The following is a 25,222-nucleotide window of genomic DNA, read 5'->3' on the forward strand; positions in this document are numbered from 1 at the left end:
GCATTAGTCGAGAGAGTTCAAAGGAGAGCAACACGTCTGATAATAGGTATGGAAAACCTGTCATATTCTGAGAGATTGGAGAAGCTGGGTCTCTTTTCCCTGGAGAAGAGGAGACTTAGAGGGGATATGATAGAGACTTACAAGATCATGAAGGGCATAGAGAGAGTAGAGAGGGACAGATTCTTCAAACTTTCGAAAAATAAGAGAACAAGAGGGCATTCAGAAAAGTTGAAAGGGGACAGATTCAAAACAAATGCTAGGAAGTTCTTCTTTACCCAACGTGTGGTGGACACCTGGAATGCGCTTCCAGAGGACGTTATAAGGCAGAGTACGGTACTGGGGTTCAAGAAAGGATTGGACAAATTCCTACTGGAAATGGGAATAGAGGGGTACAGATAGAAGATTACTGCACAGGTCCTGGACCTGTTGGGCCGCCGCGTGAGCGGACTGCTGGGCACGATGAACCTCGGGTCTGACCCAGCAGAGGCATTTCTTATGTTCTTATGTTCTTAACCACCTATACCGCTACTACTCACCCAGATCAAGGAGAACTCAAAATCTATTCACCTTCCCCCCTCACAATGGTACCCGACGTAAGAAACTATACAACAGCCTTCTAGCGACACAGGCAGCGAAAATTGACCCCACCATCACCAAACTGATGATCAAAACAACAGACATCAAAGTGTTTCGAAAAGAAATCAAAACATTCCTATTTAAAAAAACACGTCACCACTAACAAATCTCCTCCCCCTTCGCACTAGCTCACCCTCTAACACATTAGTCAACTCCTAGAACCTTACCTTCCAAAAATATTCTGATTCACAAATAAGCATCTACCTTCAGTAACCAATAAACCTCCCCCTTCATTGTTAGGTAACTTTTTCTTCTGTAACCAGTATATACTGATATTCTCCACGGAACCCTGTTATTACTTAATTCTCTACTTTGAAATTCTTTCTGAAAATTCCAGATATCCTATAATTTATAATCCTCTACCACACCATGTAAAGTACATGGATCAATGTTATGTTACGTTCAAGACATTACTATATAAGACACCTGCTTTTATTTATAAATTGCTAATACCGTACCAACCAACCAGAACATTGAGATCTATTGATCAAAATTTACTTACAGTTCCATCATTAAAATATATCAATACTAGAAGACAATTTATATTTTCTGTAACAGCTCCACAAACCTGGAATGCACTCCCAATTTTTTTACGTAATGAACAAGACTTGGTAAAATTTAAAATACAATTAAAAACATTTTTATTCAATGATGCTTTTAATACTTAATTTAATCATATTCAAATCAATAATTCTAATATTTTTATACCAATCGTTTTAATGTTTCCCCTTTTGTGTTTTTCCTTTGTATTTCTTTTATTATACAAATGTATTTCTTAAACCCCTCTTTCCCAATGTAATGTAGTTAATATTACCTATTGTAAGTATTTAAAGTATGTACTGTATGTATTATATGCTTTCTTTTAATTTTTATTATGTACATCGCTTTGAATTTGATAAAGCGATTAATCAAGAAAATAATAAACTTTGAAACTTTGAAACTTTTGATGTAATGTCATTCTCTAGGTCAGTGATGGCTAACCTTTTTGAGCCCGAGTGCCCAAACTGCCGCACAAAACCAAAGAATTTCCTCAAAGTGCCAGCACGTCAATTAAACCTTAATACCAAGATTTTAGTATCTAAAAACTCTTTATAAAGTTGCCTGAACTATGTAACATCATTTTTAAAGGTTGGAATCTTTGTATTGTCAGAGAATCAATTTGATTCACAATCCTTTGGTTTTCATTTCAATTTATTGGCAATTTATAATGTTTTAATGATTTCATTCAATTTAATGAATTTAGGAAGAATTTGATTCAGTTACACAATATATTTTAAATGTATTATTCACATAACATGTCAAATGTATCCGGAGTAAAAAAAAAGATAAACTTCTTAAAACTGTTAACTGTGTCAAGACTCGGTGTGTATTCCCAGAGTCTATACATGTTTTTTTGTAAAATTTACAATCAAATTAGAAAATAGTTAAATCATTACATTTCTAATAATATGATGTAAAGAAAACAAAAGAGCTTTCAATTAAACCAAACGTTTTTATTGGAAATTCCAGATTGGAATACAACAGGGCCATGTAAAGTCCCTTTTTTAAATAACATCTTTAAATAATATTTAAATAACTTAGAAAGTGTCTTAACTGCAAACTGAAAACACTGCTTCATGTAAACATATGCATTGGGCATGCTCTGAAAAAAATTAATGTGATTTTTGTTGTTGCATGCATGCTGATAACTTGTCAATCCTTGGCTCATAGTGCGTTAATTTCAGAGCAACACATGCAGCACTCATGTCATCCGTTAATCTGTTTCTAGCATCAGATTTTATATGATTCAAAGCCGAAAACAGCTGCTCACAAGCATAGGATGACCCAAACAAAGTAAGAAGAGCAATCCCAAGTGCTTTCATGGACTTAAAATTGTCTGGCAGAGAATTCCACGCTTTTAGGATTTCATTTTCAGAACTGCTAGCAGTGATTTCATTTGTCACCCTTTCACACTCAATACGTTCAAGAGCCGCACGCAGGTCATTGAATTTACTTTTCCAGATAGAGCTTTCTTGAAATTCCAGTAGCTCCATTTCCAAATTTTGAATATCCAACCACTGTAAGCAGGAAAGATCAAGATCTTCAAATGTGGACTTTTCTGGGGAAGTTATAAATGAAAGGGTTGTCTCCATCTTACGGAACTGAGAAAATCTTTTACTAAAATTCTCCTTTGCTTCGGCTACAATGGTGGAATATGCTTTGTGGATTTCCTGGTGTTTTTTATGACTGTCCACAAATGTTGTAGAATTATCCAAATGTATTTTTAGGTTGGGAAAATATTTTAGCTGTCCACTCTCAAGGTCTTTTTCAAAAACATGCAATTTTCTCTCAAAAGCTTTAATGTCACTAAACATGCTTTCTGCTGTTTTTCCCATGCCTTGTAATTTTTTGTTTAGTACATTAAAGTGGTTAGTAAAATCTGTAAAGAACATGAGGTTGGTAAGCCAGGCCATGTTGGTGAGTTGAGGATAGTCTTCCCCCTTTTCGTTCATAAATAGCCTAACTTCTTCCAAGCAGGCCACAAATCTCTCTAACACTCGTCCTCTGCTCAGCCACCGGACATTATTGTACATCAGCAAAGTGTTATATTGTGCCTGAACCTCATCAAGAAGGGCTTGAAATTGTCGAAATTAAGAGCACGCGCCATGATGAAGTTCACCATTTTTGTTACATCTTTGTGGACATCGTCAAGTTTTTTGCTGCTTTCTTTGGCGCAGAAAACCTCTTGATGTATTATGCAGTTAAATTGAATCAGTGGATGTTTTGCTTCCTTAGCAAAGAAATGAATGAATCCTGATGTTGTCCCCACCATGCTAGGTGCTCCATCGCTAGTAACTGAAACCACTTTTTCTGGACTTATGTCTAGTGATGAAAAAGCCTCCATCACAGCATTGTGGATATCTATCCCTTGTGTTCTTCCAGGCAAAGACAGCAGTTTTACCAGCTCTTCTCTCATGATGTCACCAGTAGCATAACGCAAAATGAGCGCTAGTCTTGCATGGTTAGTAATATATGTACTTTCATCCAAGCACATGGAGTAGAAGGGTGCTTTTTGTAAGTCGCAAGTAAGCTGTTGACTAACATCAGCAGCCATTCGCAGAACCCTATCTTTTGCAGTATTTCTGCTTAGCGGCATCTCAGAGATGCGCTGCACAATTTTATCCTTGTTTTGGAAATCATGGAAGAGTGAATTACTCCCAGCCAAAATTGCCTTTTTGATAAAATCTCCATCAGAGAGGGGCTTACCATGTTTTGCCATGCACAGTGACATTTGAAAGCTGGCAACTGTAAGATGATTAGTTTTTGAAAGATAGTTGCTAAAACTAAGACTGGGAGTGATATTTATTTAATTTTCCTACAAGGAACTCTTTTCTTTGAGCTAAACCAAGTTCAGCAACACTGTTATGGTTGGTCTCAAAGTGACGTTTGACACTTGATGTGCGAGACACAACACTTTCATTACACATAATACACAATGCTTTCCCACTGCGTTCAATCACTCCATATGTCTCTGTCCAGGCCTCTTGGAATGGTCTTCCACTATCTGTTTTTGCTTTTTTTGCTGTACTCATTTTCTTTGTTCAAGACTTCAAGTCTACAAAAAGATAAAATTTGTATAATAAAAAAAATCTAATGAAGTGCTGTATACAAATCCGTCCCCATAAAAAAAATATGTGATTGGGGAATTTTACTAATTGTAGACATCCGTTTTGGTCAAAAAATATACTGTCCGGGTGAAAACCGGACTTGTGCAACCTGAGTGTATGGGAAAAGGACTTTTATTTTTCATTATTGGAGCCTTTGTTATTTTATTATGATGTTTACAAAAGCACTGTGAAGGGCCACATATACACTTTACTGTTTTTTTGCTATATTGAGTTTTCCATAAGGTACAGCGCAGAGGATTAGTGTGTTGGTTGTTCACAGAGAGCCCAGCCCTCCTCTCAGCTTACTGAACTTCTCTATGCAATCATCATAAGCAGCTTTTTTATTTCCTCGAATTTAGCATGTCCCCCAAGGAAGATACAGAGGTTTTTACAGAGGAGCACATTATTAGACACATTAACATCCTCCCATATCCTCACCTCTCTAGCATGGGAGCACTAGGAACTGTTCCTGATTACAGATGTCACATGTGTAGTCACACTAAAGCCTCACTGAGTTCCTGTGACAGACTCAGTGTGAAGCTTCTCTTCCTCCCCCCACTTCCCCCTCACACACTGCCTGGCTCATAGGATACTAAGGGGAAGACAGGCAGGCTAAACATCCACTCACAGGACTGCAGCCAGCACAGGAGGATGGGCCGCGGCCCACCGGGACAATGCCCGGTCCTCCCAATGGCCAGTCCGGCCCTGTTGCCAGGTGAGCTGCAAAGCAGACACCGGCACACTCGCCTCCCGCCGTGCCACATATCTTAATTGCGGACTAGAGAGTTGCGCGAGGACAGAAATCCCACCCGTCCCCGCCAAAGTCTCACCCGTCCCCACCCGTCCCCGTGAGGAATCCCACCCGTCCCCGTGAGGAATCCCTCCGTCCCCACCCGTCCCCGCGAGGAATGTCCTCCGTCCCCGCCCGTCCCCGTGAGGAATCCCCTCCATCCCCACCCGTCCCCGTGAGGAATGTCCTCCATCCCCGTGAGGAATCCCCTCCGTCCCCGCCCATCCCTATAAACTTCAGAAATAGTTATTTCATTTAATTATGCTACTGAATTAAAGGCTCTGGTAGAAACCCATTTACAAATAAGCAAAAAGACTTTATTAATTTGGAAATATTAATTGGGAAGAATACACACTTTGTAAACGGGTTTCTACCAGAGCCTCTTTTGTTTATAAATTTTTATCAACACAACTAATATACTACTTTATCCTGAAGCAAAAAATAAGAAAAAAAGAAATAGAATTCTTTTCCTACCTTTGTTGCCTGGTTTCTGCTTTCCTCATGTTCTCATTCAGTTCCTTCCATCCACTGTCTCTCTTCCTTCTGCGTCTTCCATTTGCTCTGTTACTGTGCTTCTCCCTTTCTCCCCCCTTCCAAATTGGTCTGGCACCCATCTTCTTCCCTCCGCTCCCCCCATAGTCTGGCATCTCTGTCTTCTTCCCTGCCAGTGTCTTCTCCCCACTCTCTCTTCCCCATTTCCTTTCAGCGTCCTTCTCCCCCCATCTTCCCCATGTCCTGTCAGCATCCTTCTCCCCCCTCTGTCTTCCCCATGGCCTTTCAGCGTCCTTCTTCACCCCCCCCCCCCATCTTCCCCATGGCCTTTCAGCGTCCTTCTCCACCCCCCCCATCTTCCCCATGTCCTTTCAGCGCCCTTCTCCACCCCTTTGTCTTCCCCATGTGCTTTCAGCGTCATTCTCCCCCCCGTCTTCCCCATGTCCTGTCAGCGTCCTTCTCCCCCTTCTGTCTTCCACAAATGCTTTCAGTGTCCTTCCCCCCCCACCCATCTTCCCCATGGCCTTTCAGCGTCCTTCTCCACCCCTTTGTCTTCCCCAGTGCTTTCAGCGTCCTTCTCGTCCCTCCTTCTCTCCCGCCCCGGGTGCAGCACAGCCGGCCAGGTCCCCTTACTTTTGTGGAGCTTCCCCGACCGACAGCCCCGGTCTGACAAACCTCCCTGCCCTTAACCGCGAATCTAAATTTCCTTCTTACAGCTGCTGTAAGAAGGTAATTTAGATTCGCGGTTAAGGGCAGGGAGGTTTGTCGGACTAGGGCTGTTGTCGGTGGGTCGGGTTAGCGCCACAAAAGTAAGGGGACCTGGCCGGCTGTGCTGCACACGGGGCAGGGCGGACCGCCCCCCTCCCTTGGTAGCCACTTGAGCCGCGAGGCTACTCCTCCTTACCTACCCTGCCTGCAGCACAGAGCTGAACGGAAGTCTTCCCGACGTCAGCGCTGACGTCGGGAAGACTTCCGTTCGGCTCTGTGCTGCAAGCAGAGCAGGTAGGGAGAAAAGCCGCGCGACTTAGTACATCCAGCCCCGCAGGAACCCCGTGACTCTCGGAGGCGTCCCCACGGGATCCCCGCGATCCTAGGGGGTGTCCCGTGCAGCTCTCTATTGCGGACCTTCCCGCGTGCCACAGCTGGCATGCCTGCCATAGGTTCGCCATCGCTGCTCTAGGTAATGTCCAGATCTCTTCTAATTTGTAATCCGCCTAGAACCGCAAGGCACAGGCGGAATAGAAATCACTAATGTAATGTAATGTATTAGTAGGTAGGTATCCACGTGCACATAAAGGTCATTTTCAAGACAATTTTTTTTTTACTGAAAGATTGGAATAGAGGGATAAGAAGGCAATAAGAAAGTCTGCTGAACACCATCCTTTTACCAAATCCTCCCCCCTTGGCAACTCTGTATGCTGCTGGCCTCACTCACGCTCCCCAAGAAGTTCTACCCATAGGTCACGGAGGCTGGGGAATGTAATAGAATGTATATTCTAAAGGGGGATCCATTAATTAAGAAAATCTCTTACACGTACAGAACAGATGCCTTGATGTGCTGACTTTTTATGGTAAACTATAAAGAGAAAGATCTTATTACATCCTAATCCCTAAGCATAGAAGTAACAAATGCTGCTAGGATTTTCCTTCTTTGCAGTTCTAGTCACAGAAAACAAAGGCACCCCCCCCCTTTAGTCCTTAAAATATTTAAAAAAAAAAATCACTTGGCCTTCTCCATATCAAAACATTGAGGTTTACAATTTCTGTTACGCTTTTAATAACCTGATATTTGCATGCCTTCTCGGCCAAGCGAAAAAATTCTTCTTATACCTCAATGACAATCAGTGGGATGGTGAACCGACCTAAAAATAGTCTCAAGACATAAGAAAAAAAAAAAAAAATTACACGCATTACTCAAGAATTTATTTTATTCAAGGAAACATGCAGTAAAATTATTTGATAATGGGAAGAGCTAAACTGGACATTTACATTGTAGCAGATGACAATGAGAATCTGGAGCAACTCCAGTGGAACAGACAATTGCTCCTGGCACGCAGTCACATCTCCGCAGATGGGCACCATATATACAAAAGAGGACAAAGCTGTTGTGTTGTTAACAAATCAGGCACCCTCATTTTCATACATGCAAATCATGGCTAGTGGGATTATGCATGAATTAAGCAGTAACGATCAAAGGTAACTTAATGTGCCAACACTTAATTTTCCATTTCGGCCCTGGAATATTAGCTAGCAGGAAAGCTCAGTCCAGACATTATGTATCATATGATTTCTAGAAACACATAATGGTGGGGAAAATGGCGTTATAAAAACATTTTCCAGCTAAGATGAGTTGCTGGAGACAACAGCATATGCTCGCAACGAATGTTCAATATATTGTATCCAAACAGATCGCAGGGCTCCCTTTCTCAGCATTTGAACCACAGGCTAACATTTATAAATGCTCATTTTCCACCGATACAAGAAAAATTTTTTAAAAACACAGAATAGAGCAGAGCTTCTCAAACTACACTTCTCCCTTCCAATCCACGGGTTTAGGACTCGCGACTTCGGTTATTTGCGAGATTCTGCCTCCCGGACGAATGCAAGTTTTAAAGGCCAACACTGATCCACCCCCGCCTCACCTCCTGAGTCTCGGACCTCTTCAGACCTTACCTGGTCGTCTAGCGGTGAAGCGGGGCATGAGCTATCTTCCTACGCTCCTGCCCCGTGCAGAGCCGCCAAGAAAAATGGCTGCCGTGAGTTCCTGTCTCATGGGGCCATAGGAACTCACGGCAGCCACTTTTGTTCGCAGCTCTGCACAGGGCAGGAGCGTAGGAAGATCGCTCCTGCCCCGCTTCACTGTTAGACCACCAGGTAAGGTCTGGAGAGGTCCGGGAACCAGGAGGGAGGCGGAGGTGGGTCAGAGTCGACCTTAAAAGATATTCGCAATTTTCCATATTCGGGGGCCGGCTCTGCCCCTCACCCCCACAAATACGGAGGGAGAAGTGTATTTGATTTTGATTGGCTTGGATTTATTATTCTTGACTTACCGCTATCGACATGAGTATTAAGCAGTATACAAAAAAGAAAACATCCATTATACAAAGTACATCCTCACATCTTCATAGTCCGCTGGCTACCCATTCGGAACCGATGCATCTTCAAAGCCCTAACTTTAGCGTTCAAATACGTCGACAATATGATCCTGATCTACATGTCGGAAAAATAAACAACATATATCCCAAACCGTCCCCTAAGATCACAAATCGAAAGAAGGCTGTCTGCTCCACCAGCACGATCCCCCCAACTAGAAAGCGCCCGGAAGAGTGCTCACTCCAGCTTCCTTCCCAGAGTATGGAACAAAATCCCACCTGCAATCAGATCACTAACTAAACTACTTAACTTCAGAAAAGCAATAAAAACCCACCTCTTTCCTAATTTGCCAAACTTAAGGAAATTGCCAAAATCCATCTTGCTACCGTAAATAGCTCCAGTAACTATGTTGTCCACGAGAAACTACTAAACCATGACATGGTATCCATAAGAAATTGCTAATGATTGATTTATTTTAATTCGTTTTCCATCCTGTTGTCCGCAAAGAGCTCAGAACGGGTTACAAAGGGAGAAGTCCACAACCTTTCCTGTTTTTAATCATTCCTAACACCCATGTTAACTCTTAACTAATTGCCAAACTGTCAAATCTTATAGTATATTTAAACTTACATGTTTGTAAAATTTGGGAATTGTTAACTCTCATTGTGTATGTAACCCTGTAACCTGTTCTGGGAGGACAGGCTAGAAAATCGAATAAATATGAGTACATCATTACAGAAAGACACAGGGACAAATTTTCCCCCGTCCCCGCAGGAACTCATTTTCCCATCCCATCCTGACGAGTTCTTTTCCTGTCCCTGCCCCATTCCTGCAAGCTCCGTCCTCATCTGCACAAGCCTCAAACACTTTACAATCCTAAGTAGCAACATTCTAGAGCTCAGATTGTGATGTCATAATGCCTCATTCCACCAATGCCTAAGCTCCGTCCTCATCTGCACAAGCCTCAAACACTTTAAAATCATAAGTGGCAACATTCTAGAGTTCAGATTGTGATGTCATAATGCCTCATCCCACCAATGCCTAAGCTCCATCCTCATCTGCACAAGCCTCAAACACTTTACAATCCTAAGTAGCAACATTCTAGAGCTCAGATTGTGATGTCATAATGCCTCATTCCACCAATGCCTAAGCTCCATCCTCATCTGCACAAGCCTCAAACACTTTACAATCCTAAGTAGCAACATTCTAGAGCTCAGATTGTGATGTCATAATGCCTCATTCCACCAATGCCTAAGCTCCGTCCTCATCTGCACAAGCCTCAAACACTTTAAAATCCTAAGTAGCAACATTCTAGAGCTCAGATTGTGATGTCATAATGCCTCATTTCACCAATGCCTAAGCTCCGTCCTCATCTGCACAAGCCTCAAACACTTTCAAATCCTAAGTAGCAACATTCTAGAGCTCAGATTGTGATGTCATAATGCCTCATCCCACCAATGCCTAAGCTCCGTCCTCACCTGCACAAGCCTCAAACACTTTACAATCCTAAGTGTTCGAGGCTTCTGCGGTTAAGGCAGAGCTTACAGGAATGAGATAGTGACAGGGGCAGAGACAAAACCTGCGGGGACAAGATGGGGAAATTGAGTTCCTGTGGGGACGGGAAAAAATTTACCCCCATGCCATTCTCTATACATCATGTTACCAGCAAAATAGATCATCAAAACAAGGTCCCCTTTAGAGGTCGATGAAGCCTTATTCAAAATCTATAGTATCAAAGTACTGCTGGAACAATACTGTCTTCAATCACTTCCTGAAAGTTAAATAGGATATTTCATCAAAAAAACTCGCCAAGCAAGGAATTCCACAAGGTAGGTTCGACATACGAACGAAAATGTTGACTTCTCATTGACTCGAGTTTGGCCTGACCAAGGCCAGGCAAAGAAAACAACTGCTTCTGAGAGGAGTGTAAAGATATCTGTGGACAATATCTGAATAACTTATTTGAAAGATAGGTTGGAGATTATACATGTGAGTTGGGACCCCCAGATGGGGTCAAAAAACCTGTGTTTGGGGTCGAAGGTAGGCACCTCATCAGACATCATTGACCTGAACCGCCTGCGTCTCAGCTTTCTGTGGCCCTGTGATTTGGGGTCATGGGCTTGGAACAAGCTGTCCGAATCCCTACGGCGGGCACCGTCTCTGACAGTGTTCAAGGCCCAGTTAAAAGCCCACCTTTTCGAGAGTGCTCTCGACTCCTAACTCCTCTCCCTTTGGGTTCTGCATCCCCAACCCTATATGTCATGTCTGTCTGTCCCAGTTAGATTGTAAGCTCTTCTGAGCAGGGATTGTCTATAAATGTCAAAATGTACAGCACTGCGTACGCCTTTCAACGCTATAGAAGTGATAAGTAGTAATAGAAAGGATTACCTTTGAAAGGTAATCTAACCAAGCTCTAGTTAGTCCATTAAAAAAGGTATCACTTGGATTCGTTTTCTTTTGTTTTATTTCTACCAAGACTAAGAAGGCCGCTACACCATTTGCTTTAATTTAGAGAAATGGTTATCTCAGGAACGAGGGATGGAGAACTGAAATAGTGGTTATCACAGAGGGCAGGATGAGGGAGAGAACTGGTTATCCCAGGAACGAGGGATGGAGAAGAGAAATAGTCATCACACGGAGGAGAGCTTCAGAAAACCTCGTGTTTCTATCAATCGCCCAGGCAATTATTAGAGAAAATACGGGTAATATGTGCAGGTCAAAAAATGTTTTCAAGTTTATTAAAAATTTGTTTGACCGCTTAATCCAATTTCTAAGCGGTTTAACATAATAAAATTACACAAAAACAGGTTAAACATATTAAAACAGGGAAGACAAGTGACTTACACAAACATATGGCAACAAAAGGACAGATGGGGAAGAACTACAATAAATATAGGATAGGTAAGTCATAAAGGCTAAAACAGTAGGTTAGGTAAAAAGATTGTCAAAAAAAAGGGCATTTAACAAAAAACATCTTGGAATAGAAATGTTTTTAATTCTATTTTAAATTGTTTTATATCTGATTCGTTACGGAGATATATAGGCAGTAAATTCCAAAGAGAAGGGGCAGTGACAGCAAAGTTGTTGGTGCGTAAAGTATTTATTGATTTTTTTTTTTAAGTTCAATAAGTTTTATTATTTTAGTTGCAAATCAACACAAACAGTAAAGAAAAGTAAGGATTAACAGCATTATAAAATAAACAAATCAACAACCAATATCCGTATAGCATAACAAGGAATAAGAGATATATTGCTTCTACAAGTTAAGTTAACAGCAGTAGCACAATCAACAAAAAGTGGAATGTGAAATTCACGTATTCAATTGCACTCATATAAGCCAATATCATTTTAATAACATGTCGTAAGATAGAAAATTAAGCAAGCAAGTCATGTGTTGCAACCTGTCCAATAGGAAGGTACGATGTACAATATACAATAAATTACTACTAAGCATTGGTACAATATAACTAAAAGATTTTGAGAAGTGGAACGGAGGGATTTTGACGTTACATACGGGATTAAAAGACTGTTAATAAAATCAGGTTGGTTATTCATTCTGGTTGTAAATGTTAAAAGTAAAATTTTATAATTAATTCTGTATTCGGTTGGCAGCCAATGAGCGTTGATTAAAAGAGGGGTGACGTGATCATATTTCTTTGCCCCGCTAATGATCTTAATAGCGGTATTTTGGACGACCTGTAATCATCTGATCTCCTTTTTTGTGATACCCTTATAGAGGGCATTACAGTAATCTAAACACGAAATAACCAATGAGTGAATTAAAGTTTTCAGTGCGGCAGGTTCCAGTAACTTAGAAAGGGAACAAATTTATTTAGCCTTTTTTTTTCTGTTTTTCCAGTGTGCTGCACACATTCACTTTAGCAAAATTTCTCGTTACCCTATTAAAAATAAGAAGTGAAATTCTTATCAGCTCAACTATGATTATATGAAAATGTATACACATTATAAACATGACTGCAAACAGCAGCAAAAGCAATAGCTTTCTATACTAAGGGAGTTCTGTGGTTGAAATGATGTCATTGGGAAGCACCAAATTAATTTCCTGCATTTATATCCTAGAGGATAAGAAGGCTCTGCTTTCCCACATCCACACAGCCATTTGTTATTAATTAATGTTATATATGTGTCGTAAATTTCAGAACTGCTAAATTATATTCCAAATATGAATGTTTTTGAACAAGAAGTGGGAAGATGGGATTTTGGGCTGAGCTCAGGGTGACTTAATTTTTAGGTACAGTAAGTGTTTTCCTATCCCTGGAGAGCTCGCAATAGGTACCCGAGCTTGCCCAAGATCACAAGGAATCACAGTAGGGTTTGAACTGGGCTTCCCTGGTTTTCAGTCCACTGCTCTAACCACTAGGCTAAACCTCCAAAGAAAAATGCAGGTCTCTTTTCTATTAGATACAGTAATGGCTATGATAGGAACCGAGAAGCAAAGAATATAATGGCACAGAGGGATTATAACACCCATCTAGTTCATCAGATAAGGCCCATCCAGTCTGCCCATCCGCAGTAACCATTATTTCTTTCTCTCTCCAAGATATCCCACTGCCTATCCAAGGCTCTCTTGAATTCAGACACCACCTCTTCCGGGAGACTATTCCATGCATCTACCACCCTGTCTGTAAAAAAGTATTTCCTTAGATTACTCCGGAGCCTATCACCTCTTAACTTCATCCTTTGCCCTCTCATTGCAGGGTTTCCTTTCAAATGAAAGAGACTCGACTCATGCGCATTTACATCACGACTATCATATCTCCCCTCTCCCGCCTTTCTTCCAAATTATATATATATTGAGATCTTTAAGTCTGTCCCCATACGCCTTATCACAAAGACCACATACCATCTTAGTAGCCTTCCTCTGGATCGACTCCATCCTTTTTATATCTTTTTGAAGGTGCGGCCTCCAGAATTGTACACAATATTCTAAATGAGGTCTCACCAGAGACTCATACAGAGGCATTAGTACTTCCTTTTTCCTACTAGATATACCTCTCCCTATGCAACCTAGCATCCTTCTAGCTTTGGCCGTCACCTTTTCACCTTTTGGTCATCTTAAGATCATCGCATACAATCACACCCAAGTCCCGCTCATCTGTCTTGCACATAAGCTCTTCACTCCTTAATCTGTACCGTTCCCTCGGGTTTTTGCAGCCCGAATGCATGACCTTGCATTTCTTAGCATTAAATTTTAGCTGCCAAATTTCAGACCATTCTTCAAGCTTCGCCAGGGCTTTCTTCATGTTATTTACACCATCCGGTGTGTCTACTCAATTGCAGATTTTGGTATCATCCGCAAAGAGGCAAATCTTACCCGACAACCCTTCAGCAATATCGTTTATAAAAATGTTAAAAAGAACAGGCCCAAGAACAGAACCTTGAGGCACACCACTGGTAACCCTTTCCTCAGAGCAATCTCTACTGATCACTCCCTTCTGTCGCCTTCCACTTAACCAGTTCCTGACCCAGCCTGTCACTTTGGGACCCATCCCAAGAGCAACTCACTTTCATTTCCCAAAGTCATTACTTAGCACCTGATCTTTGACTTTCATTTCAGTTGTTCATAATAAAAGATCTAACATCTTTAATTGTTTTTGAATCCACCACATTGACTGGAAGATCTACCGCCCTTTCAGTAAGAAATATTTTTGAATCTACCTCCTGCAGCCCTTATATCATAATGCCCAATGATTTTCTCTCTCTTGAAAAATATTTGCTTTTTGTGCATTAATACTTCTGAGGCTATTTAAATGTTTCTACAATACTATCATTACAAGAGGGTTGCTACCCTAAAAATATTTCTTATACATGTCCCCCTAAATATTAGCAGGTTCAGCGCTTATGACTTCAGTTATTCATGGGGATTTTTCCCCCCTTCGGGACTTACTTTTTAAAAACTCTACAACTTACTTAGGGCCAACTCTGACCCACCCCTGCCTCCCTTTTGCCTCCTGGACCCCTCCAGAACTTACTTTTTAAAGCCTGGTCGTCTAGCGGTGAAGCAGGGCAGGAGCGATCTTTGTACGCTGTTGCCCTGTGTAGAGCCGCAAACATAAATGACTACAGTGGGAACTCATGGCAGCCATTTTTTGTTTGCGCCTCTTCACAAGGCAGCAGCATACAAAGATCACTCCTACCCTGCTTCACTGCTAGATCACCAGGCTTTAAAAAGTAAGTTGTGAAGGGATCCGAGAGGTGGGAGGGAGCCGGGGGTGGGTCAGAGTCGACCCTAAGTAGGTTGTGGAGGGATCCGAGAGGTTGCCGGGGGTGGGTCAGAGTCGGCCCTATAGTTATTCGCAGGCTGGCTTTGCCCCTAACCACAAATATTGAGGGGAAGTGTATTTTGTTAACTCCTATTCCTAAGACAATAGGAGCAGATCTTTCTAACCCTGAAAATTTTGGAACAATAGCAAGTATGCCGTGGATTGCTAAATTGCTTGAATCATTGGTTAATTATCAATTGAACCAATTTGTCACTCAAGTTGGAGTATTACATTACAATCAACATGGTTTTCGAGCCTTTTGTAGTACGTACGGCCCCCTCTATTGTTAGAGACGGTTTCAGTTGTATGGGAGTAACTAAGCATGGGGTGACAGGCAGTGGTACTGCATTTTGATGTTTCCGCTGCATTTGATGCAGTGGATCATCAGTTCATGCTATGAGGTTGAGAGAATTGAGTATTTATGGTAATGTTTTTCAACGGCTGAAAGGAAGACCATATCACGTAGCAAGAGGCACTGGCTTATAAAATATGGAAAACTAGAGGTGATGTGCCTTCCTTGCTTAACATATATATGAGTGAATTTGGAAAATTATTTTCAAATTTATACTACACAGTATATACCTATGCAGATGGCATATTTCTACTTTGTCCACTTATGGAAGCGACTATCAATGTTCTTGAATATATCAGTCAAGTTATAGGCAAAGTTAGTGATTGGCTAGGAAAGCTTTTTAAATTGAATACAGCTATGACAAGACTTATTGGTTTGGGAAATTACAAGAATATCTGCATGAATGAAGTAAAGTAATAGCTGGTGAAGTTTTGATAATAGATAATGCATCTAGAATCTTAGGTGTAATCCTGGATTCTGATTTAGAATTAAATTACCATGTGAGAATGTGCCCCCAAAAATTCTTTTTCCATCTTTGACAACTAAGAGTTATAAGATCTATCTTGTCACAATCCAGTTGTCGAGTACCTTGTCAATTGACATTATTGCCATATTTGGATTACTGCAATTCATAAGTGTTGGAGGCTTGTGCAGTTAAGGCCGAGCTTACAGGAATGGGGCAGAGAACAGGGACAGCGGGGACGGGATGGGGAAATTGAGTTCCTGCAGGGACGGGGACAAATTTGTCCCCATGTCATTCTCTACACTGCACCACTCTAGAAATCAAAATGTTGTAAAAGTGAGCCAAGTATGGGACAATCAAGCCATTGTGACATCACTGATGAGGTTGGCTCTTAGGCATTAGTGGAATGAGGCATTAAGATGACACAATACCAGTTCTGCTTAGCAGAGGCTGAAACTTGTCACATTATTTATTTGGTCAATTTTCTATACTGTTCCCCCAAGTAGAGAATGACACAGGGACAAATCTGTCCCCATCCCTGCAAATTCTTTTCCTGTCCCTGCCCCATTCCTGCAAGCTCCGTCCTCATCTGCGCAAGCCTCAAACTCTTTAAAATCATAAGTAGCAACATTCTACAGCTCAGATTGTGATGTCATAATGCCTCATTCCACCAATGCCTAAGCTCCGTCCTCATCTGCACAAGCCTCAAACACTTTAAAACCATAAGTAGCAACATTCTAGAGCTCAGATTGTGATGTCATAATGCCTCATTCCACCAATGCCTAAGCTCCGTCCTCATCTGCACAAGCCTCAAACACTTTAAAACCATAAGTAGCAACATTCTACAGCTCAGATTGTGATGTCATAATGCCTCATTCCACCAATGCCTAAGCTCCGTCCTCATCTGCACAAGCCTCGAACACTTTAAAATCATAAGTAGCAACATTCTAGAGCTCAGATTGTGATGTCATAATGCCTCATTCCACCAATGCCTAAGCTCCGTCCTCATCTGCACAAGCCTCAAACACTTCAAAATCCTAAGTAGCAACATTCTAGAGCTCAGATTGTGATGTCATAATGCCTCATTCCACCAATGCCTAAGCTCCGTCCTCATCTGCACAAGCCTCAAACACTTTAAAACCATAAGTAGCAACATTCTAGAGCTCAGATTGTGATGTCATAATGCCTCATTCCACCAATGCCTAAGCTCCGTCCTCATCTGCACAAGCCTCAAACACTTTAAAACCATAAGTAGCAACATTCTAGAGCTCAGATTGTGATGTCATAATGCCTCATTCCACCAATGCCTAAGCTCCGTCCTCATCTGCACAAGCCTCAAACACTTTAAAACCATAAGTAGCAACATTCTACAGCTCAGATTGTGATGTCATAATGCCTCATTCCACCAATGCCTAAGCTCCGTCCTCATCTGCACAAGCCTCAAACACTTTAAAACCATAAGTAGCAACATTCTACAGCTCAGAGTGTGATGTCATAATGCCTCATTCCACCAATGCCTAAGCTCCGTCCTCATCTCCACAAGCCTCAAACTCTTTAAAATCATAAGTAGCAACATTCTAGAGCTCAGATTGTGATGTCATAATGCCTCATTCCACCAATGTCTAAGCTCCATCCTCATCTGCACAAGCCTCAAACTCTTTAAAATCATAAGTGTTCAAGGCTTGTGCAGTTAAGGCAGAGCTTGCAGGAATGGGACAGTGACAAAACTCATGGAGACGGGATAGGGAAATTGAGTTCCTGCAGGGACAGGGACAGTTTTGTCCCCGTGTCATTCTCTATTGCCTATTTTCCTTTCCAGATAGGTGTCTTCTTGGAGCCTGAAAACAAGTTCCCTTTCACAGAAGTGCCCGCTGTTTGACACAAATTTCGGTTCCAAATTCATCTTCTGCATTGCCATATTACATCTCAGCATCATTCACGTGACCTCTATGGACAATTAGACAGTTCACTTTGCAATAGCTATAATAGTCTTTGTTTCTAATTTTCCTCCTAATTACACATTTCTCAAGATTTTTAATGCAGAGGTAACATCGCATATTTTACAAAAGACTGATCAAATTGCCAACATTATTCACTTGACCTCAATGGACAATTAGTTCACTTTGCAAGAGCAATAATGGTTTTCATTTCTAATTTTCATCCTAATTACACATTACGCAAGATTTTTTAATGTAGATGTAGCACTAAATATTTAACAAAAGAATAGTGAAACTGCAGATGCCAGCAATCGTGTCATTAAAAGACTGCTTGAGGGCAGATAATTATATTTCTCATCTAGATTTTTAATATTAAACCAAAATTTGTGAAAGGTATTTGCTAATCACTTGTTCCGTTGAAAATGTTCATTGGACAGTTTTTTAAATTTAGTCAGACCTGTTTCCTCAGCCACCACGCTGCCCCTCTGTCTGTCACTGGCATTGTGCTAACCTCATAAACACACTTGTCCCCTTCCCCACGAGTTAAGGAATCAAAATTCATATTGCAGATAGCACCAGGGAATTCAGAGGCAAGATGAAAAGTTTTACTATTGTGAAATAAGAGAATTTACAATCAATAAAAATATTTAGGGCCTCTTCTATCAAACTGCGCTAGGAGTTTTTAGCGCAAAGAGCCGCGCTGAATGGCCCGCGCTGCTCCCGATGCTCTTAGGAACTCTGTGAGCGTCGGGAGCAGCGCGGCTCTCTGCACTATAAACTCCAAGCACAGTTTGATCGAAGAGGCGCAAAGAGCTGCGCTGAATGGCCCGCACTGCTCCCAATGCTCATAGGAACTTTGTGAGCCCGACCGTTTCACGTAATGGCTTCCTCAGGGGATGTGTCTCCAATGCCGAACTCAAGGGCATACTACTGTCAACTTTTTATGATGTTCGGCATTGGAGACACATCTCCTGAAGAAGCCATTGCGTGAAACGGTCAGGCCACCGTTGCGTGATAAAGGTAAGTGTGCTTTTCTTTACACTTCTGTTGCCGACTGGATTTATTTTTTCATTCTGTGCCAGTGGTTTCAGCTGAATCCTTCTCGGGACCTTTGCATCATAACATGTTTGCCTATTGGCTAGTTTAATATCCGCTTTTCAGCGTTGCCACCATTAGTTCTGGCTAATATCCCACCCTCCCGCTTCTCAGCATTGCTGGGATAGAGTTTGATAGATGAATAAGCAAAAATCATAACACACATAAAAATAAAAGCATCCAGCATAACATTTTTTTAAAAAGGGACTGGAGCACATGATTAGAAAAGATTAGTTTTTGTACATGTTTGTGTTAAAATGAGGGTTGCTCTTTTTACCTATGATAGTATCCTTTGCCCCACTGAAGTGCCTTTTCAAAAACTTCAGGGGTTTTTTGACACAGGAGTATTTGAGATCTTTTTTCCCCCATTACACAATTTGGTATCATGCACTGAACTGTGTTAATTCTTTTTGAGTTTATTTTTGATTTCCAACACAATGTGGGTTTGGTTAATTGCACAATTATTCATATTTTCAGTGGAACATATAACATTTAAATCTATGGCACATAGGCTATAGAAACAAGCATTTTGAGGAATATCTGTAAAATTATTCAAACATGAAATTGTTACTTCTTGCACTTTGTTAATTATGAATGGTGCAGGACAGCAGTAGCCAACCCCAATTTCCAGTAGAGTACTTAAGATTGTAACTTGGCTTTTGTCTTGTTCCATTATGCAATCCAAAACTCTAAAAAAAAACTGCCAAAATATAATTTAACAAGACAAAAAAACATTGGCAGGGCCCTGTATTCAGCTCTCAAAGAACATCCACTGGCTGAGAATAAATAGAAATAGATAAACGTGAGACACCTCAGTATGGGCCTAAATTTGAGACGTTAGTAACTTTTTATGGCCCTGGGCAGAAAACTCATAGGTGACCAGCACCAGGTTTAAAAAAACCTTAATAAGTCCTGGCCCCGTACATCATTTGGACTCAGTAATAAATAATTAATGTGAATAAACGCTCAGTGAGAGACTTAAAGAGCAAAATAGAGGGCCAAAAAAATGGCTCAAAAAAGCCCTGCCCTTCAAATAAATACTTTCAAAAAGATATCAAAAATACAAAGCGCTAAAGTGCAAAATATTTTTTAAAAGATAGAAGAAAAATATTTCATTCAAGATTCTTGTATAAGTCCCAACACTCAATAGTCACAGATCACAATCTAATCAGTCCATTCATTAGACTTATCTGAATCACTTTAGCACTTTGCATTTTTGATATATTTTTGAAAGTATTTATTTGAAGGGCGGGGCTTTTTGAGCCGTTTATCGGCCCTCTATTTCGCTCTTTAAGTCTCTGAGCGTTTATTCACATTAATTATTTATTACTGAGACCGAATGATGTACGGGGCAGGACTTATTAAGGTTTTTTAAACCTGGTGCTGGTCACCTATGAGTTTTCTGCTCCGGGGCCATAAAAAGTTACTAACGTCTCAAATTTAGGCCCGTACTGAGGTGTCTCACGTTTATCTATTTCTATTTATTCTCAGCCAGTGGATGTTCTTTGAGAGCTGAATACAGGGCCCTGCCAATGCTTTTTTTGTCTTGTTCCATTATGCCATGTTCATTTCTGTTTCCAAAGCAATATATAGAAGGCCTGGCAAGAAAGTTCAGTAAAGAGCTCGCTAAGCATGGGCATCGACTAACAGAAGACTTAACACGACCAATGCTTGGGACAAAGAAAAGCTTTTCCATGTCAGAGTGCAGAAAATTAGGCTGATAAAACATTTAACTTGGTGAGAATATTTGTACTCAGCGAGAGAACGTCAACGTGATTGCTTTGTTGAATTGGCATCCTACCTCTCTCTCCTTTAGCTTCATGGCGAGCACCAACTGATGTCTGTGGTTTGTAAGGGCTTCCCGATAATTTCCCTTTGAGAAGAATGCGGAGCCCAGGTTCCCATGAGCTCGGCATTCTCCCGACTGGTCACCTAGAACCAATTAGAAAAGAAACAAACATCATTTTAATAAATGCGCAGGGCTTTCTCCCAATATTCCATAAATCTACAGAGTTCTAAAAATATATCTATCAAGATTGTATATAAGTGGAAATAGATACAACCCAGTCTGCACTCAATTTCTTCACAATCAGTTTGAAATTTGTTACAACACAGGGTTGCATGCATTCCTCAATGGCTGTAGAGCAGGGGTGTCAAAGTCCTTCCTCGAGGGCCTCAATCCAGTGGGGTTTTCAGAATTTCACCAATGAATATGCATGAGATCTATCAGCATACAATGAAAACAGTGCATGCAAATAGATCTCATGCATATTCAATGGAAAAATCCTGAAAACCCAACTGGATTGCGGCCCTCGAGGAGGGACTTTGACACCCTTGCTGTGGACCCTTCCCACTAGATGCATAGCTAAACATACAGTAGGTACAAGTATATATTCAAGTCAATTTATGTGGTGCCAAACTTCCAACTCAACAGGTGGCAAGCTGGACGAAATGGTGCAGTGGTTGAAGATACAGCCTCAGCACCCTGGGGTTGTGGGTTCAAACCCCGTGCTGCTCCTTATGACCCTGGGCAAGTCACTCAGTCTTCCATAGCTCCAGGTATGTTAGATAGATTGTGAGCCCACGTATATAAAAAAACCTAATGAGACTTCCGGTGACGTCACCACCCTGAATGGCGGGTTAGAGCCGGAGCTCTGATCCTCGAGCGAACGTTCCCCCGATCAGGAGCAGGCAAGCCGCGGTAGCGAGCGGGGCACCCGGTGAGCTGTGCGAGTGCAGCGGAGCAGCTTCAGAATATGCCGTCTAAAAAGAAACCCGACGAAGGGAGACCGCACGAGAAGGCGCCAGAAAAGAGCGGCCTGCGCCAGTCGCGCGGAGCCTCGTGCGCGTCCCAGCGTGAGTCCGGGGAGAGCGGGTCCGATGAAGAGTCGGAGAGGGGGTCTTCTCCGAGACTGCGGAGAAAGGATTCATCTTCCGCAGCTGTGACTAAAGCAGACCTCCAGCAATGGGTCTGCGACATTAAGCAGGAAGTTGCTGGAGTCAAAGGGAAAATCCGGGATGCAGTGAAAGAAATCAAGAGGGACATAGCCGACCTCATGGGGAGAGTGGAGGAGACTGAAAGGAGAATGGGGGAGCAGGAGGAGGTGGTACAAAATTTGAGTGGGGCATTTGAGGCAGCCCAAAAGGACTGGCAGGACTGTTACCACCGGGTGGAGGATTTGGAAAACCGGTCCCGCCGGAATAATGTCCGCATCCGCGGTGTACCAGAATCGGCGAATTATGCAGATGCGGTGAAGGTGGTGCAGGAGATATATCACTCTCTCTTCTCCCTGGCTGACGACGGTGGAGAGCCCAGTGGGGTCTTGAAAGTGGACCGGGCTCATCGCACACTGGGACCCAAGCGAGATGACTATCCAAGGGACATTATTGCATGTCTCCACAATTATGCAGACAAGGAGCGGATGGTGCGCAAGGCCCGTGATCTGGGGTCGTTTGAGTGGAAGACCCACAAAGTGGAGGTGTTTCAGGACCTTTCTGCTATTACTTTGCAACGCAGGAGAGAGTTTCGCCCGATCGTGATGATCCTGAAGCAGAACAACCTCAGATATAGATGGCTGTTCCCCTTTGGGCTCCTTCTCACTATTAACGGTGTCCATAAGAAAGTGACCACTGTAGCGGAGGCTGGCAAACTGTTGCGGAAGGAGGGGATCCTTACTGGAGAGGTTCTGATGTCGGACCGGCAAGGGACCCAGCAGTCAGAGAAATTTCGCTGGAGAGAGCGGGTGACCAGGTCCCGAAAGCCGGGTGCTGGTGGTCGAGCGGTGGAGGAACCATGTGGAAGAGGCGGAGCGGGACCTTCCAATGGCACTGGCGAGTGAGCAGTGGCGAGTGAACAATAGCGGATCCTGCTTGGCTGCACTTGGACAATTGGGACTGTCAATGCCTTGACTGGGCAGATGTGTGGCTGGGACTGTGTGGGGGGTTGGATGTGAGGGGTTTTCTTCATGGGGGTGAGTGTGAGAGGGTGCCTATGGGAGTGAGACTGAGGATGAATGCTTGTTGGGGGGCTGGGGAGGGGAGGGGGAATGGATGAGGGGTTCATGAGCTGGGGGGGGGGTCACCCGGAGTCATGGAAGGGCTGAGGAGCAGGTGGATATGGGTAGGGTTGGGAGGGGGGTGGGGCTGGTGGGGGGTGGGGATAGGGGGATGGGTAGGTGACAGCATGGGCTTTTGGATCTGGAGTAGGGGGAAGGGGAAGAGGGGTGCAGGGTGTGGGGCAGGATTCTTGGGTCATGGGACCTGATTCTTTGAGATTGGGCAGTTTCAATGTTAAGGGCCTCAATATGCCACGTAAACGCCAGCTTTTGTTGAAGGAGTTGAAAAGGCTGCGTATTGATATCAGCTTCATTCAGGAAACGCATTTTGTGCGTCCTGGGGAGAAGCTGGTACAATATAGAGAATATCCGGGAAGGGTCTGGGCCTCTAATAGGACAGAAAGGAAAAAGGCAGGGGTGGGCATTTTGTTTGCTAAACGTCTTAAGATCGTGCCTGAACGGGAATGGAGGGATGAGCGGGGGCGCTGGGTGATTTGGGTGGGGCAGATAAATGGGGAGGTAGTCACCCTGGTGAATTTATATGCCCCGAATTCTAAACAGGGTTCTTTTTTCGATGAGGTATTGGCCAAGGTACTGCAGGTTAAGAAGGGGTCGGTGATTGTGGGAGGGGATTTTAATTTAGTTATGAATCCCAGGTGGGACTCTACGGGGGTTGGAGGGGACCGGCTTAAGTCCGATAGGAAACGCCTTAGACATTTGGTTGACGTACTCAATATTGTAGATGGGTGGAGATCTCAGCATTGCCTGGATAAAGATTATACATACTACTCCCATGTTCATGGGGTCTATACTAGAATTGATATGCTATATCTGGATAAGGGATGGGGGGGTAGACTACTGGGGTCCTCCATTGGGGACATTGGCTGGTCAGATCATGCTCCCATTTGGATGGATGTGCGATGGGGAGCTTCGAGAGTAGGGGATCACTACTGGAGATTGAATGATAGTTTATTGAAAGATCCACAGATGGTTCGCAAGGTGGAACAGGTTATTGAGGACTTTTTGGAGCATAATAATGTTGATTCCTACTCTCCGATAACAATATGGGAAAGTTTGAAGGCCGTACTGCGGGGGGAGCTTATTTCTATGGCCGCTCATAAAAAGAGGCTTCAATTGCAAAAGGAACGGAGTCTGAGAGAGACTTTACGTCAACTGGTAGATCAACATAAGAGGGGCCAGGGGGGAGCTCCCCTTGGGCTTCGGATAAGGGAAGTTCGGGCGGAATTGGGGAAGATGGAGGATGAGGAGATTCAATTCAATCTTGAACGTCTTCGTTTAAGGTTCTTTGAATCTGGTAATAGAGCGGGGAAATTGCTGGCTCATCGTCTGCGCCTGCAGCAGACGCAGTCTAATATTATGGCTATTAAGGATGGCTCGGGACAAACATTGACAGCTGAGGGGGCTATTCATGCACGATTTCGTGAATTCTATCAGCAGCTTTATACGCCAGAGAGTCAGGGGTCGGGGGAAGAAATTGGGAAGTATCTTCAGGATTTGGGCTTGGCATCCCTTACGGCCTGTGAAGCGCAGGGGCTGGATGAGGACATTACGTTGGAGGAGGTACATACTGTGATTAGACAATTGAGACCGGGGAAATCACCGGGCTTAGATGGGTTCACGGGGTTGTTTTACAAGAAGATGTCTACATTGGTGGCTCCATTGTTGGTGCGTTTATACAATAATCTGAGAGAGGGAGCCCAATTGCCCTTTTATATGCGGCTGGCTGGGATCACGATTTTACCAAAGCCAGGGAAGGATGCCACTCAGTGTGGGAGCTACAGGCCTATCTCACTGTTGGGTATTGATACCAAAATTCTGGCTCGAGTGCTGGCTGATCGTTTATCCCCTCACATGCCGACACTTATTCACCCAGATCAGGTGGGATTCATAGGGGGAAGGCAGGCGGCAGATGGAATCCGCAAAGTCTTGAACTTGATTTGGCAGGCCCGACGCAGTGGAGGTCCTTGGGTAGCAGTGGCGGTGGATGCCGAGAAGGCCTTTGACCGCGTGGATTGGCGTTTTATGGAGGCAGTTCTTCACCATGTAGGTCTGGGGGCCAGATATGTGTCTTGGATTCTGTCTTTGTATAACGGACCTCTGGCGTGTGTGAAAATTAATGGGGTATACTCTGCTCCTTTTGAGCTCAGGCGGGGAACGAGACAGGGTTGTCCGCTCTCACCTTTGCTTTTTGCTTTGGTGATTGAGCCTCTTGCGCAAAAGATCCGACTAGCCTCTGGGGTGAAGGGCGTACGGGTTCAAGGGGGTGAGCATAAATTGTCCTTATTTGCTGACGATATTTTAGCAATTGTGGAGGGCTCGGCGGAGTCCCTTAGATCCCTTCAGGATCTTATGACAGA

General features: G+C 43.0%; 1 protein-coding gene across 5 annotated transcripts in view; it reads right to left on the minus strand.

Annotated features, from left to right (window-relative positions):
- Positions 1-25,222, minus strand: part of TTC28 (tetratricopeptide repeat domain 28) — a 1,476,681-nt gene that overhangs the window by 653,911 nt on the left and 797,548 nt on the right. For all 5 annotated transcript variants that reach the window (XM_033956276.1, XM_033956279.1, XM_033956281.1 and 2 more), the window contains one exon: positions 20,591-20,721. In XM_033956276.1, coding sequence (XP_033812167.1) covers positions 20,591-20,721 — 131 coding nt within the window. The remainder of the gene's footprint in view (positions 1-20,590; positions 20,722-25,222) is intronic.

The sequence above is a fragment of the Geotrypetes seraphini genome, chromosome 8 (assembly GCF_902459505.1).
Source record: "Geotrypetes seraphini chromosome 8, aGeoSer1.1, whole genome shotgun sequence".
Lineage (NCBI taxonomy): Eukaryota > Metazoa > Chordata > Amphibia > Gymnophiona > Dermophiidae > Geotrypetes > Geotrypetes seraphini.